Source organism: Zeugodacus cucurbitae, chromosome 2 (assembly GCF_028554725.1).
Source record: "Zeugodacus cucurbitae isolate PBARC_wt_2022May chromosome 2, idZeuCucr1.2, whole genome shotgun sequence".
Classification (NCBI taxonomy): domain Eukaryota; kingdom Metazoa; phylum Arthropoda; class Insecta; order Diptera; family Tephritidae; genus Zeugodacus; species Zeugodacus cucurbitae.
In genome coordinates, this window is record NC_071667.1 from 71,339,847 (window position 1) to 71,360,926 (window position 21,080).

The window sequence follows — 21,080 nt, forward strand, 5'->3', positions numbered from 1 at the left end:
AAAATCTCTTCGAAATAATTAAGAATAAGAATAATAAGAAACCAACCAATTACTATTCAGTTTTGGTACATACTTATAGAGGAAGAAGATATATATGTAGATATAGGAAATGACGAGAAAATATTTTATACAAATATCAAGATTTTTTAATTTTTGAGGTTAGAAATTATAATTGCGTCCATTTCTACTTCATATAATCTCAATTCCACGTACAATTTTAAATTTTCCTGCAATCAAATACAACGCAAAAAATTTAAAACTTTTTTTGTTTCTTGTTAGAATTGCACAGCATTAATGCACGTGTAAGCAGCAGCAGTTCAAGTTAATTCTTTGAATTTCACACAACACTCAAATAAGTTATGCGCAGTAATTTTTGTTTATGGCATCTCATTCATACTGGCATTATGTAGTCATAATCGGCATGATTTGTGTTTCGCCATTCTGATGGCTTCTTTGGAACACTGTGTGAATTCACTTCAATATTTCAATGTAGTATGTGTATATATTCCAAGAATTGAGTTGTGAGATGAAAAAATGTTGTATATTCAAATTTGAAAATGTTGGTTGAAGCATGCGATGTGTTACTTCCTTGGAAATTCTCTGAAGTTTAATTCAAGTATTCAAATTTAAATTGTGTTTCGGTATAATTTTATAGAAAATGGCTGAAGAAGTTGACATTTCTAAGAAATATTTCCCTCATAGATTAATTATATAATTCTGTATATTTAGAAATATATATTTGTACAAGGCAAAAATGTCAAAAAAATACACGGAACTAATTTATTATTATTTGGGTCATATGACATAAAATATGGAGATATGTATAAATATCCCATTTACCATATATTCAAATAAAGGGTGATTTTTTAAGAGCTTGATAACTTTTTTTTTAAAAAAAACGCATAAAATTTGCAAAATCTCATCGGTTCTTTATTTGAAACGTTAAATTGGTTCATGACATTTACTTTTTGAAGATAATTTCATTTAAATGTTGACCGCGGCTGCGTCTTAGGTGGTCCATTCGGAAAGTCCAATTTTGGGCAACTTTTTCGAGCATTTCGGCCGGAATAGCCCGAATTTCTTCGGAAATGTTGTCTTCCAAAGCTGGAATAGTTGCTGGCTTATTTCTGTAGACTTTAGACTTGACGTAGTCCCACAAAAAATAGTCTAAAGGCGTTAAATCGCATGATCTTGGTGGCCAACTTACGGGTCCATTTCTTGAGATGAATTGTTCTCCGAAGTTTTCCCTCAAAATGGCCATAGAATCGCGAGCTGTGTGGCATGTAGCGCCATCTTGTTGAAACCACATGTCAACCAAGTTCAGTTCTTCCATTTTTGGCAACAAAAAGTTTGTTAGCATCGAACGATAGCGATCGCCATTCACCGTAACGTTGCGTCCAACAGCATCTTTGAAAAAATACGGTCCAATGATTCCACCAGCGTACAAACCACACCAAACAGTGCATTTTTCGGGATGCATGGGCAGTTCTTGAACGGCTTCTGGTTGCTCTTCACCCCAAATGCGGCAATTTTGCTTATTTACGTAGCCATTCAACCAGAAATGAGCCTCATCGCTGAACAAAATTTGTCGATAAACACATTTCGAACCGAACACTGATTTTGGTAATAAAATTCAATGATTTGCAAGCGTTGCTCGTTAGTAAGTCTATTCATGATGAAATGTCAAAGCATACTGAGCATCTTTCTCTTTGACACCATGTCTGAAATCCCACGTGATCTGTCAAATACTAATGCATGAAAATCCTAACCTCAAAAAAATCACCCATTATTACATAAATTTACTGACTAAATCACAATTTCAGTTATGTCAAATTTAATGACGCTAATTTGACATTGATTCGAAAGTGGTGATTCAAAAGAAAACAAGCAGTCAATTTAAATTTGGATTAATTTAATTGATATGAGTCACCTCATTTTACCTCTTTACTAAAGGACAATACTTTTTCGATATCGAATTACAACTGCCATTAAATTTGGCATAATGGAAACAAGGCGTAATAAGGGATATATGTACACCATTGGTAAAAAAATTTAGTTAAGTATTGGCTTTATTCCGCATTTTGAGTACAGAAGCCATTAATCATTTAGTTCATTTTACGATATGTCCGTAAAGATATGTCCAAAGAGGTTACACATTTGACCACAAAATTACAGAATTTTGACACCCTTTTGGTTTTATAAAAGAAATATTATTTTCTTGTTTATTTTAACATATTTTGTGGTTTTTTCTTTCACTTTATTATATTCAATATTTCATATCTATTTTAAAATGTATTCATATATCTCTTATTTCACCTGATAACAGCTATCAATTGCATTTGTATTTTATTTATACCAAATTTCCCACTGAATAATTCATATTTTCAGTATTTAATAATTTAAAAACATAAAAAATCCTCGCTCATCGAATCAGTTGGCCATATAATCCATTAAGAAAATTACACAAGCATGGAAAAAATCAATACAGCAATTTATCTTGATTTTCCTTTCTAAAATTTTTATTAATGCAAAAAGGGACACCACCAAACAAAAAGGACCCCCAACGAAGGTCAGCCAGCCGAATATACACAGAATACACAGAGTGTACAAAAGCCAAGTGCAAGCCTACGAAATCACAGGTAAAAAATGTATATTTTCATTAAATATTCATGCCAAAGTGACTAAAAATAAATGCAAAAGAAAGGAGGTCCCGTCCAGCAACTACGCCAACTTCAATGCAATCTCAGTGTCGAAAAAACAAACGCACAAAATTTCGAATTAATCAAAAAGTTGTGAGGACGGGGGAGGCAGGCAGATAAAAAAGGTTGCGCTCTAAATGCAAAGCGCGTAAGAACAAAGAAGTTAACAGCAACAACACAAACAGCGTTTCGGCGCCATTTAACCGCTCACTAAACCAAAGAAAGAGGCGCTCATCGATAGACGCGGCTCGCGGCTCTCGGCTTTTCGCTTTTCTTAACGCCCAACTTTTGCTTAGTCGTGCGGATGCCATTGCATTTTTAATGCACAACTTACAACTTTTTAATGCAAATGAAGGGGCGCAGACCGTTCGCAATTTCGGTGAAATGCCGTTAAAACAAAAAGCAACAACAAAAACCGAATTATTTACGATCACAAAATATAGCGTTCAAAAATAAAGAGGCCACAAATAGTTTGTCTGTGTCTGTATGTGAGGCAATCTTTGGCTTATTTAATATTTATAAATCAAGTGAGGGGTCTAAATTGAAAACGATTTCTTGTAATATACAAGAAGAAGAGGGTTACTAAGGAACCAGAAAATATTTGAAAATATTTTTGAGTACTTTTAAACTTATATTTATAAATGAATAAAAAATAGTTTAGTCATAAATATTGCTAGCTATATTCTATTGCATTTTACAAGACTTAGCTGAAAACTATATACGCCAGCATTTTATTATACAGTTCAATATACAACTATTCTATTCATATTCAATTCATATACTCAACTGGTCACTCGAAGTCACTCAAATAGGCTTGCAAAGCATCTTATTTTCCGTTCTTTGTTTGCTCGAGTGTTTTTGTCATTTTCTTTTTTGTGCAATAATACGAATTTCTAGGTTTGTTTTGCTTCGAAATTCGTACAGAGATTTGGGAACAGATATTTGTATATAATAGGATACTTTTTAACAATCTTTCAACATTTAACTGGTTCCATGGGTTTCATGACTTTGGAATTCGTTGATCAATTATAATCGTCTTGTTAAATTCTACAGTATCTCTAGAATATTACCCTGAAATTTCAAGTCGATACATATACTAGTTTAAGAGATACATTCTGAAGAAGTTGGGCGCTCCAGCATAAGTTTTATTGTCACCCAATACACTAAAAGGGGTTTCTTCAAAACTGTGTTTCAAAGTTGGTTACTACGATTTTCCGAGAACTACTCAACCAATAGCAATGAAATTTTAGATTCGAGACCTTGACCTTTAAAATTTACAAGGAGTTGGACGAAGGTTTTCTTCTATGACATATTTTTTTTCGTAAAAACCTGTGTCAGAACATACAATTTTATTATTTTCCTTCGTCCGAGTTCTAGTTCAAAGGGGACTCACATTTTCCGGAGGACTCACCGGATATGACGACACAATGTCAGAATATTTAATACTTTTCTTTAAAATTTGTAGTAATCCCGCATTTAATGTCTATCTTTAAGACGAGACGGACGAAACCCATATAAATACAGTTGAACTTTAATAACTCGAACTCTTGAATTGAACAGAAGTTAAATTTCATACAAATTACCTTCCGTAACTCGGAAGTCTCTCTAACTCGAAGTTTTTTGTGGATTATGGTGATTCGAGTTAGGGAGGTTCAGCTGTACTTAATTAAGTACTACTATAGGGTTCATAGAACTTAGTCAGCAAAAAAATGTAATCAGATCTCTTTACCTAGAGCTGACTCTCTTAAGCGTGTAATTAAAAATAGTCGGGTCACCCTTTAGTTGAAAGCTAATAGTTCCAGTGACAGCATAACATAGCCACGTGAACTCGAAAAAAGGATTGGCCCTTTTTAAAAAAACAAGTAAGGAAAGGCTAATTTCGGGTGCAACCGAACATTTTATACTCTCGCAATTTATTTAGAGATTTACCTATATTTTCGGTGAAAAATTACCGTTAGGCACTGAGTTCTTCATGTTTGATATCAGGGGCCTTGAAAAGTCATGGTCCGATTTTGACAATTTTTCCACAAGTGATGTCACAGCTCAAATAAAGTTTTTGTGTAAAGTTTTATTTTGCTATCTTTATCGGTTCCTTATGTTTACCTTATAAAGTGAACGAATCAGAAGGATTCAAAATAGAGTTATATGGGAATAGGCGTAGTTGTGAACCGATTTCTCCCATATTCCACCAGTGTCATCAGGGTGTCAAGAAAATATTATATACCGAATTTCATTGAAATCTGTCGAGTAGATATCTCAATACAACTCAAGTTACAGCTTGCACGGACGGGCAGACGGACAGACGGACAGACATCCGGATTTGAACTTTACTCGTCACTCTGATCACTTTGGTATATATAGAACCTTATATCTAACTCGTTTAGTTTTAGGACTTACAAACAACCGTTATGTGGACAAAACTATAATACTCTCTTTAGCAACTTTTGTTGAGAGAGTATAAAAATATATTTGCCTACAAACATCTAAAACATACCGCTGTACCTCGCCATGTAACGACGAACGCTGCCAAAGACACTCGAAAAGCAATGAAAACCGTCTTCCGTACTCGCACCGTCTGCCTACTCGTGCCAGCTAGACAACAGCCATTCAATGTGCACTGTTCGACAAGCACTCAACTTTTAGTTGCCAATATTATCGACCACTTAGGATCTGGGCCTGCAATATGCACGAACTGCGGCCGCGTCAAACCATTTACAACGCCTCTTCTACCTCCGCCGCCATCGACGCCACCGCCACATGAAGTGCATATTACAAAAGCACTCAGTCGCTACCTTAGACCGGGTAATGGCACAAGCTTTTTGCCTTCCACAACAAAGATTTCCAAATTCAATTTTTACGATTTTGTCTCGCTTCCTTTTTATGAGCGCCAAAAATAATACCTTTCAACGGCAACAGCAAAAACAAAATGCCTACGAACATATGTATGCAGGAGGCCTGCATCCGCACAATGACAATGATATTGGTTAGTAATGGAAATGGAATGAATGGCATACAAATATCTATGTGCATGCGTGTGTGTGTGTATTGGTAATGGTGGTGGAAGTGTTAGTGTGCTCTTGCTCACACTGTCGCGCCGCCATACAAATCGTTCAAGAATGCTCGTGCGGAAATTGCGAAAATTGAGCATGAAAGACGGCAACAATACCAAGTACAACGGTGTAGAAAGCAAAAATAACACCGTTAAACGGACGTGGAGCACGTCGCATCCTCTAATGAGATGCAAATTTATTCAGTTTCGGACACCAGAGCCAAAGCCAAAGCCAATGCCAATGCCATCATTCAACTAGCATCAGAAGTTAGTAGTACGTGCCGGACCGCCGAGAAGCTGCGAGCCTTTTGTACTTAACACTCACACATTCCTACCAGCTATAGCAATGTGACTGTATTGTTGAAAGCCTCTCTGTATAGGCATTCACCGGCCCCTATGAAATTTCGACAGTTGATGGCGATGGAAGCCTTCAAAAATGTGTCAATATGTATGTATGTATGTTGGTATATCAAAGTGCCCGTAGTTGGTTAACTCACATCACAGGCAAGCCACGAGTGTCAGTGTGTGTGTGAGTTTGTGTGCTTTGATGTGTGTGTTGGAAAGTTTCGTTGGCATTCGCCGCGTTTGGTTTACTTTGCTTGTAAATTTAATTAAAATTCTTCCAACAAACGCTGCCGCTATGAAATGAAAGTGGTGCGCTTAGATTTTTTTAACAAAATTAACAGCTCATAAATTGTTTTAATGCACATTTCCTCTCTGCTGGCTTTAAAACAGCTTAAAATTAAATTTTCTACATGTTTTACACTTCTAATATGAAAATCAAAGCCCTTACAGCAAAAATAAAATATTAATATAATATCATACCTTATATTAAAGTTAAATTACGTTATCACGGTCTTCTACGTGTTAGATAATACCTCACTCTATATATCCTCATCCAAGTCCAATATTTTTACCATTCCAACAATGCTCATTAACATCTAGAAGCACTCACATAGAGCATAAACACAGTAAAACCTTGTATGAACACTAGCTTAACCTCCTGAGACTTCTCGCTTGTCCACTCTTACCCACAACTTTGAGCTCTTGTGACCCATTCTAGATCACAACTTGATCTCGCCTGACTCATTTGTCTGTCCCCACTCATCCTCAACTAGACCTAAGCTGGCCACTAAATTGATCTCACATGACCCTACTAAACGTAACTAAATCTCAAACATAATTTCTAGAGAATTCTTAACTTGTGGTCATTTATCTCAAATTGCAAAGAAAACTTACTTGACGTGAATGTAACAAACCTAACCTTACGTGATTATCAAAAACCGTAACCAAACTTAACCTCACGTTTTCTTGGCCTTCCTTTACCACCAAATATTAACCAAACTTAAGCTCCAGTGACTTCAAAATTTAAACAAATCTAACATAACGGGTCGTCAAAAAATTTTAACATAATACCTAACACTTCAATGTGTAAAAATATTTGGCTTTACGTTATCACTCAAAATGTAACCAAACCTAACCTCAAGTAACCTCTCGGAAATTAAAAAACTTGATATCACGTATCCCCAAAAATACTAACCATGTTACCCAAATTGTAAACCAACCTAATCTCACGTGACACCTCAACATATAGAGAAACTTGTCCTTGCCTGACCACACACAATGTAAACAAACCAAACCACCTCACGTAGCCCATTAAAATTAAACAAACCTAATCTCACATAACCTTAAAAAAGATAATTACACATGCCCGCACGTGACAACACAAATCGGAAACAAACTTTACATCACGTTGTTATCAAAATATAAAGATACCTGGCATCGATAGACCCCTTAAAATGTAAGCAAATCCCGGCCAAAGATCATCTGCCTCGCCAAAGGACTATGACCTCAATATCAAACTGTAAAATAAACCCCTCCCAAAATTCAGTGACCTTGACGAAAATGTAAAAAAACCCACCAAAGGGGATTCACCGCAACCAAAATGTAAACAAACCCCGGCCAAAGGTCATTGACCTCGACCAAAATGTAAACAAACCCCACCAAAGGTCATTGACCTCGAGCAAAGTGCAACCTGTCATAGGTCATTGATTTCGGCCAAAGATTTGTTTACATTCTGAGGGGTCACGTTGTTTACATTTTTTGAGACACGTGATATCAGGTTTGTTTACATTGTGGTATGGGTCACGTGAAGTTTATTTACATTGTTTAGGACAAGTGATGTTAGGTCTGTTTTATTTTAATGTAGGGTAAAGTTGGTTTAATTTTAATCCGTGATGTCAGGTTGGTTTTTAATTAGAGTGATAAAGAGAAATTTACTAACATTTGCAGTTGCCACGGGATTCAGGTTGGTTCACATTTTACGAAATTACGTGAGGTCAGGTTTGGTTACAGATGATCAAGTTTATTTACAATTTGAGAGGTGAGGTTAGGTTTAAATTTTTAGGTACACGTAGGTTTGTTTAAATTTTTGATTTTCACGTGACGTTAGGTTATTTTACCTTGTGGAGGGTCACATGAGATCATTTTAGATTACAATGAGGTAAAGTTTGTAAAACATTTTGAGAGGCTGCGTAAGATCAAATTCGTTTATATTTGGGGTGGTCTAGTGAGGTCAGGTTTGTTAACATTTGAGGTGATTACATGAGAGAAGGATTGTTTAAATTTTCAGGATCACGAGGGTTCTGGTTTTCCAGTTACCCATGTGCTATTATTTTTTATTTTTATTGAATGAACTTGTATTTTAGAAATTGGTGAAAAAATCGATTCAAGCAGCTCAGTGCTATACCTGTGAAGAGTGCACAGTTAAAGTTACTTAGAGAAATGATAGATAATAGAAAATGATGGACGACGCTCAGCTCTCTCTTATTATATAATAATTACTAACTATTTCAGTTTCACTCACATTTTATTAATATTCGCAAGCTCACAATTCTATAACAACGAAATGCAAATAAAGATAATACTTTGGAGAACAGCGCAAAGGTGCTTAAAGTCTAGCAATGTATAGTATAATGTAACTGTTGATTTCGTATGCCCACTCAGTGTCTCTGCTGCCATTGACCTAATTTAACCTCTATTGCTGTTGTTGTGATTATGTTTATATTATTACGACGGTTATTGTAACCTGCAGGCGTACGACACAGCGCAGGAGACGGACTGTAGAGAGAAGCATAAAATATGCGAGCAGTTGCTATTGCTAGTAATTTTTACAGGCCCCTCTGCTGTCGTTCTAGGTACACTCATTGCCGTTGGTCACTTGTTGGCTGCTACTTTATGCGCTACAAAGCTAAAATGTGTGTGGCGCTGGCGCGTTCAAGTAGCAAAACGTAAGTCTCTAGCTATACATTTTTGCTTTTTTTTGCCATTTCTTTTACATTTTGTTTCGCTTTGCAGCAAATATGCTCTTGTACCACGACAAACCACATAAGAATGCTTAAAGCGCTTAAACGTTCGCCTTTCTTTGGCATTTGAAGGCCTTTTTGTCATTCCACATTTCTCGCGACAAATTCCAGCTATGTGTTGTTGCATTTACATGAACTCTCATCCTCAGCAAATACAAACAAACGGAAGCACAAAAAACGAAGTTGTGTATGTATGCTTGGTATTACTCACCGCCGATCACCATTGGCCGTCTGCTAGTCAAGAAAATCGCAAATATTTGTGCACAGGTGCCAATAATGCGTAGCATACTTTCTGGCGCCTAAACAGGATGCGCGCATATTAGCAACAACTTCAAATTATAGCGTAGATAAGTTGTTGGAGTGATTGTTTTGAGATTAAAAACGAGACAGCTTAAGCCGTCAGCGATTATGAGAAAAGCACATTTCTGAGATGCCGAATTTATAATTACTGAAGCCAAGAGGAGAATAAAGTGTCTCTTAAAGTGTTTGTGGCGCTTCTAACTTCTGTAGGAAATGTGGAGTGGTGTAATTAGTATAAGGTGTTATAATTTTTAAAGAAATATTTGTCTTTTTGAAATTGTATGGACTCCGGTGCGTATACGTAACATCAGTATACTCTTGATATAAGGCTGAGAACAGAGTGGGTTCTATTTTATATTCACTGAAATTTGAAATTCCAAAATATTCAAGCGATGAGAGACACTCTTAAAAAAGCTCTTTGTGAAATCCCGTAATATTAAAGAATTTAATTTACAAATCAATGCCTGCAAAATTAGTAAAATATTTAAGAATTTAGTAGTTTTAGAAATTTATTTTTAAAATAAATTGTATGGCAATATCCATTCTGAAGAATTCAAGGAAACATTTTTTTCGAAATTTTTTCGATTATTTCAGTCTTTCTCTTCAATTTGAAGTTTCGAGGAAAATAAAGAAGATTCGAATCGCTTTAACAGCTCAAACACGACAAAAGCTCCCCATTAACTTACAATTTCATACTCGCCTTCTTGGAATCATAGTATTTCGTATATATCTACAGTCTGCATTCGAAACCGCTGCTTCCTGCCAGCATGCTACATTCTCCAATTCTCCTCCATTACCACATTTCGTCATCTCCTCCATACCGTCTCCTCCATACCGACCTCTCTACAGTCAGCGCCAGTTACTTGCACTTTCAATGTCACATACGCAAACACACACATATACATACGTGGATTGACGTACGCACACACATGCCTCAAGCGTATAAATACAAATATCAGACGATTTAAACGCTACTGGACCACATTTTCTCCTTTGTAGTTTTTGTGGTTTTCCTGTCGGTTTTCGGGTCGTTCCGGCTGTCAGTTGCGGTTTCCATGAGCTGTTTACTTCACTCAAATATTTAAGCATACACTTACTACACAGATACACAAACTTCGCATTTACTTAAAATTTGCTCAGCTGACTCAGGGTATAAGCTACATTAATGCGTTGCGTAAACGATCTCTGCGGAAAGCGTGGCAAAGAGCGGTTTTCCATTTTTAAATTACTTATCGATGGATTAAAGATGGTTTGAGAATGTAAAAATTTAATGAATGTAAGTTGCTTGTTAATGAGAGGGTCCCCAGTAATCTTCATGTATTTGTTCGTTCTTGTTGTTTTTATGGAGTACTCAATTCCTCCTTGAGGGCACCTAAGGGAAGGTCCAAGAAACAAACTGTTTCGACAGGTTCAGTCTACAGAGAGAAGGGTGTTAGGTGAGTCAGGCATTGAAAGAGGTGTTAGTGTCATGAGGAGGTGACTCAATGCATGCTGGGCAAGTATTAAATATGTCGAGGTCTAGTCTGGGTAAGTAGGAGTTTAACCTACTTCAGTATCCAGAACGAAGTTTGCGCGACGGTCACTCTGGTTTGGCGAGGCAACTCGAGTTCGTCGCCTGCTATAGGTAGTGGTTTCACTCCAAGAACACCATCCATGGAGATTGAGAGTCAAGGAAGGTGATTTCGGCTTCCTTGTGAGCGCCCTCGTTGGGATATCCGATTAATTTATATGTCCGACTCATGTATGTGTGTGTCCATATTGTAACGATGCTGAGTATTGCTGGATACAAAAAGAAGCACCATTAGCCGGTGGAAACAACGACCAAACTAGGATTGCAGACCAGGAAAGTTTGCAATGTGTTTGGTGAGATGGCCAGACTCTTCATTCGTGTATTTAACACTTATAGAAAGCGATCGCTCAGAAGCGACCAAGTTTGGCCAATACGAGAGCTGTTCCATCAGCATAACGCCAGGCCACACATATCGATAGTGACTCGCCAGAAGCTCCGGGAGCTTGGTTGGTTCTTATTTATCCAACTTATAGTCCGGACCTGACTCTAAGTAACCTCTGCCTATTTTTGTCTATGAGGAATGAGCTGATGAAATCTTCAGCACAAAAGAAGCTTATGAGAATCGACTGTTACAGCTCTTTATCAATAGGGGCTAGAGTTTCTATTACAGTGGAATTATGAAATTATTTTCAAAATGGGAACTATTATGGGGCATATTTGACCTAAATTGGATATAGTATATAAAAATGGCATAAGTATATAAAAATCTTCCATTTAAGCAAAAATTTTGTAAATATTAACTCCCAAAGTTGGAGAATTTAAAAACAAAATAGTTTGTGACCCGACTTATGGAAAACAGTTAGTATATCAGTTTTAAAAAGCATTTTATATTAATTTCAGACACAAACGCCTTAATAGCTTTCCGTACAAAAAGCTCTCACGAACAGCTCCTCAAGCTTGGTTCCACACCACTCCTGCTGCAGCATCCACTGCGCAGCTGCCGCAACTGTCATTTGTAACTGTAAACACTGTCACATTACAACCACCACCACGAAGCAATTCAAAAGATGATTACTAATAAACAACAACAACAAATGAGAATATTTGCAACAGCACAGCATCCAGTGAAATGCTTTTCCATGCGTCAAACAGCGTTCAGTAACATTCCAACTGTCAAAGCAAGCGTAACAATCGAGCCGAAAAAATGTATCTCCTGGAGTGAGACGCGTATACGCGTGTGTGTGTGTATGTGTTTGTGAAAAATAGTGAAGAAGAAAATAAACAAAATAGCAGAGCATTTGTTGCAAAGTGTATACTAAAAGTTGAAAATCTATATTAAAATAATAAACAATCGCTATTAGTTTAGTGTAAAGCACCAGCTCCAGTCTCAAGATGCAATCTCAGTTGCTCTGCCCGTCATGGTGCTGGCACTATCTGCGTCTGAGTTGTTGGCTCGCCGTGCTCAGCACGCTGCTGCGACACACGCTAGCGCTGCCCGATGTCATCAAAATTGGTAAAATAAAAAAAAACACGAAGAAGTGATTAAAAATAGTTACATTGCCAAGTGGGTTTATCAGCGACGCACTCAGCGATGCCAACGCGCGATTATCTCAATCAGCCACACTCATCTCGTCTATTTTCATATGCTTCCACAATTATTTATTGATTTTTTGATTTTTTGATTGCATTAAATTTATTATACTTTAAGATTATGTATGTATAGTAGTAGCGCGAGTAGTGGGCAAAGCAGCAGAAGCTGTTGAAGCCACCGCTGCTGGTGTGAGTGTGCGCCCAAAGTGCTAAAGTGCTTGTGTGTGAGTGTGCGTGTGTACGGTTGAGCGGAAATTGCGAACTTCCTTGCACTCACATTAACTCAATTAAATGAAATTAAAAATACACATCCAACACTTTTGTTTACCTTTCATTTTTGCCATTTCGCTTTGGCCGTTGTTTCTCGTTTTCTTCGCCAAACACTCACACGCACACATTCATAACCCCGCGTAATGAGTTGCTGATTGCCGCTTAACACATTATCCTGTTTGCCGTTGCCGCTTTTATTGCATGTGCATTTATTTACATATTCACCTCCCCCTCGCAGGTGGCCTATTTCATCCGACCGACGACACACAGGAGCTGGCATTCCGTCAGGCTGTCGAGCACATCAACTCGGATCGATTAATATTGCCGCGCTCCAAGTTGGTGGCGCAAATTGAGCGCATCTCGCCGTTTGATAGCTTCCATGCGGGCAAGAGGGGTGAGTACCTGGTAGCTTATGTGGGTTTATTTATAAACATTTATCAAGTGGTTGGCGTGCTCTTATCAAATGCGGTAGTTATTTATAGTTGCTGACAACTAGTTGATTGCATTTCACGACTGACGTTGAGTTGAAGGGAGATTTAGTGGCGTAAAATGGAAAGTTAATTAATCATTTTTAAATGAGAATAGAATAACGACTGTTGGTTTTACAATTACAATCCTATATAGAACTTAAGTTATTCAGTACTGGAAAGTATTCAGAACTACCTATCGTTAAATAGAGTCCTTAACTCGCACTTTGGCAAATTTCACTGTCTCTCCAAAAATCTTTCACTATCAGCGGATACGCAGTTTTAGTAGGTAGGACAAGATCAACTGTCATATCAACTTTCGAATAATTTCAAAGCCGCCGAAAATCTGTGTATTGCCCTAGTCATAGGAGTTCTAACTGACCATTGTCGCATCCACGCGGTCAAACTAAATATTTTATCGGATCTGGAGTTGCAGATTCTGCTTGGAAGAGGATGAGTTAGAATTTTCCCAACATTTCCTTTTGGAATGCCACGCTTTTTCGAGATCTAGGCAAAAGTTCCTTTGATCTCACTTTTTTTGGGCATCCTCGCGAATTTGCCGATATTGAAGTAAAAAAACTTCTGCAGATTTGTGGTAGGCTCTAGGTGCTTTATCGATTCTTCAATTTAAGTTAAGGGGTTTACTTTTTTGGCATCACAAAGGATCGTCCTTAATAATTCAAGTGTATTTCCTTTTAGGGAACAGCCTTTAAACCTAACCTAACCTATACCCAGATTAAGATTCAATTATATTGATGGCAATAATTGACTTGCGAATTATGGAAATAAATGACCCAGAAAAATGTCTTCGAGTAAAAAGTCTTACCGAATATCACTAAGTGTAAGCAAAATCAAAAAAATAGAGCCTAAATTAAGACCGAGCTCTACCAGAATAGGTCCTCACTCTCATTGAACTAAATGAAAATACAAGAATCTTTTTACCAAATGTTTGTTATAGGTTTTTTGAAGGTAAGACAGGAGGAAATGTTATGTTTGCACTCATTATTTTCCGAGTATCGGAGGGCTGTCTTAAGATCATGTAGAATTTTGTCTTTTGAATATAAGTTCCCTCATCCGAGATACTAAGCAGTCTGAACTTTATTAAAACGAGCTTTCTGCAAGAATTAAAAGTTCTAAAAAATTGCGAACTTACGAGAGAGATCGAAAAACCTAATAAAAAAAGTGAAGACCGAAATGCAGTGAAACCATCTAAATAAAATCGTTTCAAACTCCCGGACAAAGATACGACACTCAGCAGAACCCCTAACATAAAAGAGACTTTCCATATAAGTGGTATACTCTCAAATTACAAAATTATGGCTTTGGTTACGAAAGATCTTTTCTCTTTTCGAGAGCTCTTATCCCGAATACTTATTTTACAACTTCATTCTATGAATCTTATATTTTTATAAACTAAGTCTAGTTTCCGAACTCAACTCTCGCTGAAATTAAGCGATGTAATTATTTATTGATATGTTTAACTTTTTTTCTTTTATCCAAGAAATAAAGCGGTATACAAATTTAAGCCGGCTCCGTATAGGTAATGAGTTTTTTGCCACGTTTTTCTATGGAAAAAAATCATTTATCTTTCGATGATCTTAAAAAAAAACACATGTAATTTGTTCATGGTCGGAACAAAGATCGAACCCTTATACTCCAAAATGTCAGTTCACAAAGCAAGTTTCAAGACGACTACAGCATTACAATAATTGTCCCATCAGAAATATGCATTTACCTTTTGTACACGACCTTTTCTCAGAATGACTAAAACATATAAAGAAAAGCCTCCTGATTATGTTATGACCGAAATAAATTCCACCGAAACTATTATCGATGTTTTATTTAGTGGCGATCGATATAGGAATCCAAAACTCAGTATCTCAAGATAAAGTCAACCTTCTTGGTCGATCACTTGCACTGTCTGAGAGCAATTCCGAAACACTTACTACTCATAAGTAGCTTGCAAAACCTACCCATCATTAAATAGATACTTAATTATAATAAAAGGCGATACCTTGACTAACACAACCAAAAAACTATGCTTTTGAAACTAATTTCCACGATTTTTCCAAAAATCCTAATACATAATCTCATTTTACTTAAATTTTATACACTCCTCCCCATCCAATACACACATAGTGTATAATCGGTTTAGAAAACGTCGCTCCCCCAATCAGAAGACGAGTTGGTTAGGTCGCGATAAAGCTCAGCCAACAAATACTACTCGCATACGAATGACTTCCGCCGTTTTATCCGCAAGCACATAAAGACAACAGTAAACGAATAATTGAAAATAAGAATGAGAACAGCACAATAGTTAGTAATCCCATGAAGAATGAGCAAATGGTGGTGTGATGCGAACGAAATCAGTACTGGCAACAGTGTAGTACAGCACAGCACGCCTGGGAAATGCCGAGGCATGCTCGTTTATTAGTTGTTTACGTAGCGTATTTGCGACAGCGACGACCACGACAACCACGATATGCAAGACAACTACTAAAGTAGTTATGGACCAAAGGGACCCACAACGCTGGGGAGTTGTTCAAACTCGTAAAGCCAGCTATAAAAGCAAACGAATAACGGTTATTATCACCAGTTTGGCCGGCGAAATTTTTTTTGTTTATTTCGCGGTTGAGCACATAGTAACACTGATGTGTTCCTGTGTGTGGACTTTTAAATAAATTTGCTGTTTGTTGTTGTCGGAGCACTGAGCATACTGATTTGGTTTGTGTTTTGGTGTTTTTATTTTCATCATTCTACTTTTTTTTTTTTGTTTTGCTTGCCACTATTTACAGTTTGCGGCTTGTTGAACATTGGCGTGGCAGCCATATTCGGGCCACAATCCTCCAACACGGCGAGCCATGTGCAAAGTATCTGCGACAATATGGAGGTATGTATGTGCCTACGAGTATGTAGGGATTAACAGTTATCGCAACTACTACGGCTAAAGGCAAGCAAGCAAGCTAGTGCTTATGTACTAACAAATCCAATGTAAATACCAACATTAGATTTGCTTGCATCATTGCTGCATTTCCGTTAGTTTTAAAGATAACTATTTTTATTTTTATGCGTCGTTGTAGATACCTCACTTGGAGAACCGTTGGGATTATCGTTTGCGACGTGAAAGCTGCCTGGTGAACCTGTATCCACATCCAAACACACTGGCCAAGGTAAGTCTGCGCATTTACACTCACTCACACACACACACACACACATAGAGATTTGAGCCACTTAAAATAATTATGAAAGCTTAACTTAGTATTAATCGGCTTGAGCGTTGTACTTATGCATATTATCTGATTGTTTGCTCTTCAGGCTTATGTGGATATCGTCAAGCATTGGGAGTGGAAAACTTTCACCATTATCTATGAGAACAATGACGGCATTGTGCGGCTACAGGAGTTAATCAAGGCGCATGATAACTCACCGTATCCGATTACAGTGCGACAATTGAGTTTATCGGGGGATTATAGGTAAGGGACCTCATTTTGTATTGCAAACACGGTTATTTGGTTTCGTAGTATTTAAAATTGGAGGAGGCAGTGAGCAATCAGGTCCTTCTCCGATGGTTTCGAGGGTCTGAGGGAATATATCTGGAAGGGTCCTCGGTCGTGAAATTTTCATTATCCATAGTTTCAGATTTCCAGATCACTGCGCAGTTCCTTTCAGGTAGAGATGACTGCCAGTAAAGTAGAAGTTCTATCGAAATCTATATTCGGTAAATAATGTCTTCGTTAAATGCTTCTGGGCCGTTTAGTTTAGGTATTAAGAGCGAGTCCGGATCGAGAGATCATACTTGGAAAATTACAAATAAATCCTTTTTCGTTCCGAATTCTACCGAAGTGTCTTGAATGCATCACAAATCTGCAATGGCGACTAATTTCGGTTCCAGCAAGTTCATCCGTCTTCGACAAGATTTTTGGCCTTACCACACGGGTGCAACGCTTCGTATAAACTCATCTCACTTGAAGTTCATAGTCATTCCACTTAGATCAAAGACTCGTGGAATATCTGAAGAGGTTAATCACTTCTTAACTAGTTTCCAGAAGACGCCTATATCTGGTGTGCCGAATGCTGTAATTCGAAGTGAATATGAGGACGTTCAAAACTAGGTCCGTACATCGTTCCATAAATCAGAATAACAAATTTCTCCAATTGTCTAGCAGTTTTAGGTTTTGTGATGCTGTAGAGACAATCATACATATTCCTTCCGTTAAGCATTCAGTCTTATCTCTGCCCGTACTTTACTTAATCAAAGGCTTATTAATGATCTTCTCTCTTTCTCTCTTACCCCAGACCGCTGCTGAAACAAATCAAAAACTCCGCCGAAGCGCACATCGTACTCGACTGTTCCAGTGATAAAATTTACGAAGTCCTCAAGCAGGCACAACAAATTGGCATGATGAGCGACTATCACAGTTACTTGATTACCTCACTGGATCTGCATACCATCAACCTAGACGAGTTCCGTTATGGTGGTACGAATATAACCGGCTTTCGTCTGATTAACGAAAAGGTCGTCTCGGATGTGGTGCGTCAGTGGAGTTACGACGATAAGGGCTTACAACGCTCAGCCAATTTGAGTACGGTGAAGGCGGAGACTGCGCTTATGTACGATGCGGTACATCTATTCGCCAAAGCATTACATGATTTGGATACATCGCAACAAATTGATATACACCCGATAAGTTGTGATGGACAGAATACGTGGCAGCATGGTTTCAGTTTGATCAACTACATGAAGATCGTCGAAATGAAGGGTTTAACGAATGTGATAAAATTTGATCATCAAGGCTTTCGCACCGATTTCGTGTTGGACATTATCGAGTTGGGGCCGCTGGGTATACGCAAAATTGGCACATGGAATTCAACACTGCCGGAAGGTATCAACTTTACGCGTACCTACAGCCAAAAACAGCGCGAAATTGAAGCGAACTTGAAGAACAAAACGTTGACGATCACTACCATATTGGTGCGTATAACGGTTATTGATACTATATGAAATTTTAATAATTCTCAAACTTTGCAGAGCAATCCGTATTGCATGCGCAAAGAGTCTGCGGTGCCACTCACTGGCAACGATCAGTTTGAAGGTTATGTTGTTGATCTCATACATGAAATCTCAAAGGCTCTGGGTTTCAACTATAAAATACAGTTAGTGCCAGATGGCAACTATGGCAGTTTCAACAAACAGAATGGGTATGTTATTATTGATGTACTAAAAGTTGAAATCCCCATATAAATCCCCAAATTTCTTGTCTTAGCGAATGGAACGGCATGATACGCGAGCTGTTGGAGCAACGCGCCGATCTCGCGGTCGCTGATCTCACCATTACCTTCGAGCGCGAACAAGCCGTTGACTTCACCATGCCCTTCATGAATTTGGGCGTTTCGGTGCTCTATCGCAAACCCGTTAAACAACCGCCCAATTTATTTTCATTTCTCTCACCGCTTTCGCTCGACGTTTGGATCTACATGGCCACAGCATATTTGGGCGTTTCAGTGTTACTCTTCATTTTAGCGCGGTAACTATGGAATGCATCTTATAAGATTGCTCGAACTCAAAAAAAAATTATTATCTTACAGCTTCACACCCTATGAATGGCCCGCATATTCCGATGCTCATGGCGAGAAAATTGAAAGTCAATTCACACTTATGAACTGCATGTGGTTCGCTATCGGTTCATTAATGCAACAAGGATGTGACTTCTTGCCGAAGTAGGTTTACAAATTTCATATTTCGGTGCAAAATTTGCTAAAACTAAATTCTTTCTTTCAGAGCTTTATCGACCCGTATGGTAGCTGGCATTTGGTGGTTCTTTACTTTGATCATGATCTCATCGTACACTGCTAATTTAGCGGCTTTCCTTACTGTGGAACGTATGGATTCGCCTATAGAAAGTGCTGAGGATCTAGCGAAGCAGACGCGTATCAAGTATGGTGCATTAAAGGGTGGCAGCACGGCAGCGTTCTTCAGAGTGAGTAGATCGACTGCGATTGTTTAATTATGCTAAACCCCAATTATTTATATTTTCTCACCAGGAATCGAAAATCTCAACTTATCAACGCATGTGGTCATTCATGGAGTCCGCACGACCGTCGGTTTTCACTTCGACTAATGCCGAGGGTGTGGATCGCGTTGCTAAAGGCAAAGGTATGTCTACGAAATGGATTTCAGAATATTTATTTTAAAAAATATCCTCTTCCAGGTTCTTATGCTTTCCTCATGGAATCCACATCCATTGAGTATGTGACCGAACGGAATTGTGAGCTAACACAAGTCGGCGGCATGTTGGACACCAAAGGATATGGTATAGCAGCGCCACCTAGTAAGTCGATTAATATTCACAATTTCTTTACTTTGCGAACAGTTTAACGGTAGTTAACACTTTCTATGCTGCCTTACAGATTCTCCCTATCGCACCGCCATCAATGGCGTCATACTCAAGCTGCAGGAGGAGGGCAAATTGCATATACTGAAAACCAAATGGTGGAAGGAGAAGCGTGGCGGTGGCAGTTGTCGCGTCGAGACATCGAAATCATCATCGGCGGCTAATGAGTTGGGACTGGCGAATGTGGGCGGCGTGTTCGTAGTGCTAATGGGCGGTATGGGTGTGGCATGTGTTATTGCAGTGTGTGAATTTGTGTGGAAATCGCGAAAGGTCGCCGTCGAAGAGCGTTTAAGTGCGATTTTGCACGAATGAGATTAAAAGCAGGATGTGTGGGTTTGAAGGTGGCAGTGAAGGTTATCATGAGAAAGCGAGGCAGAGAGTTATCATGAAAAGGAGTTGAGTTAGCATAAATCGATCAAGTGTATGACATTACCAGCGATATCTGAAGCGATCTAAAGGCTTCTATATAATTTGAACTTTAAGTTTTCTTCGAACATATTAGCATTAATTTAATTGAGGTTAGTTTGTAACTTAGTAAAACATAAATACAGAACATATAGACATATATAATAATATAAAATAGTGTCAAATATTTTATAAGCGCATTCCATATGAATATTTAGTATTAGTGCTAGAGTTATAGTAACACACACACATACACACAGCGCAAAATATGATATTTACTATTTATAGCGATAAGTTAATATGCATTTAATAGTAAAGAAAATCATAAATAAATAATCATACTGGAATTGTGCTGTATCATAAGCCAAAAGCTAAAGCTTGTACACAAAACATATGCTAAATTACTTGCTAATTACTTACAAAACAGTTATCTACTATACTAATTAGCTGTAACTAGTCAGCGTAATAACAAACACTCTATTAAATCCGCACAAAGTTATACTAAAGCCGTAAACTATTTATAATCATCATATCTAAAAATCATAAATCTCCATTAAACGCTTAACAAACTTCCTAAAACACTAATCAAGCAAATATAACTGTAATAAACCTTACATAAACATATACTAATATCCGCATGATTACATACTCCTCCATACATACACATATAGTTTATATGCTCCTCCTTCATCGAACCAAATTTAGCAAATTATAAACGAAATATTAGTTGTAAGCGATTTAATTATAACAATGTAATCACAATTAGTAATTAGTAAAATAAATAATAAACGAAATGGAAAAAGAAAATTCAAACTTACAAACATACATACAGACTACATACCCGTACATTCATGCCAGAGCAGTGTTGCATTGATATGAAAAATAACGGCGCATACATACACACAGTTTATGTATGTACTTCTTAACACGAATGCAATAAAATAAAATAAAATTTAGAAAAAACATAACGGTACTATTATATTGTGCGCGCTCAAAACTTTAATTGAACCGCAGTCGGTGGTAATTTCAATTA

General features: G+C 37.6%; 1 protein-coding gene across 1 annotated transcript; it reads left to right on the forward strand.

Moving 5' to 3' along the window:
- Window positions 1–11,958: 11,958 nt before the first annotated feature.
- Grik2_6 (glutamate receptor ionotropic, kainate 2) lies at window positions 11,959–20,478 on the forward strand. Its single transcript, XM_011179462.3, has 13 exons — window positions 11,959–12,436; window positions 13,022–13,177; window positions 16,046–16,140; window positions 16,331–16,420; window positions 16,566–16,723; window positions 17,547–18,222; window positions 18,280–18,449; window positions 18,515–18,775; window positions 18,837–18,968; window positions 19,030–19,228; window positions 19,293–19,404; window positions 19,460–19,579; window positions 19,659–20,478. The coding sequence occupies exons 1-13, from the start codon at window positions 12,316–12,318 to the stop codon at window positions 19,952–19,954; spliced, it is 2,586 nt and encodes an 861-aa protein (XP_011177764.2). The 5' UTR covers window positions 11,959–12,315; the 3' UTR covers window positions 19,955–20,478.
- The last annotated feature ends 602 nt before the right edge of the window (window positions 20,479–21,080 follow it).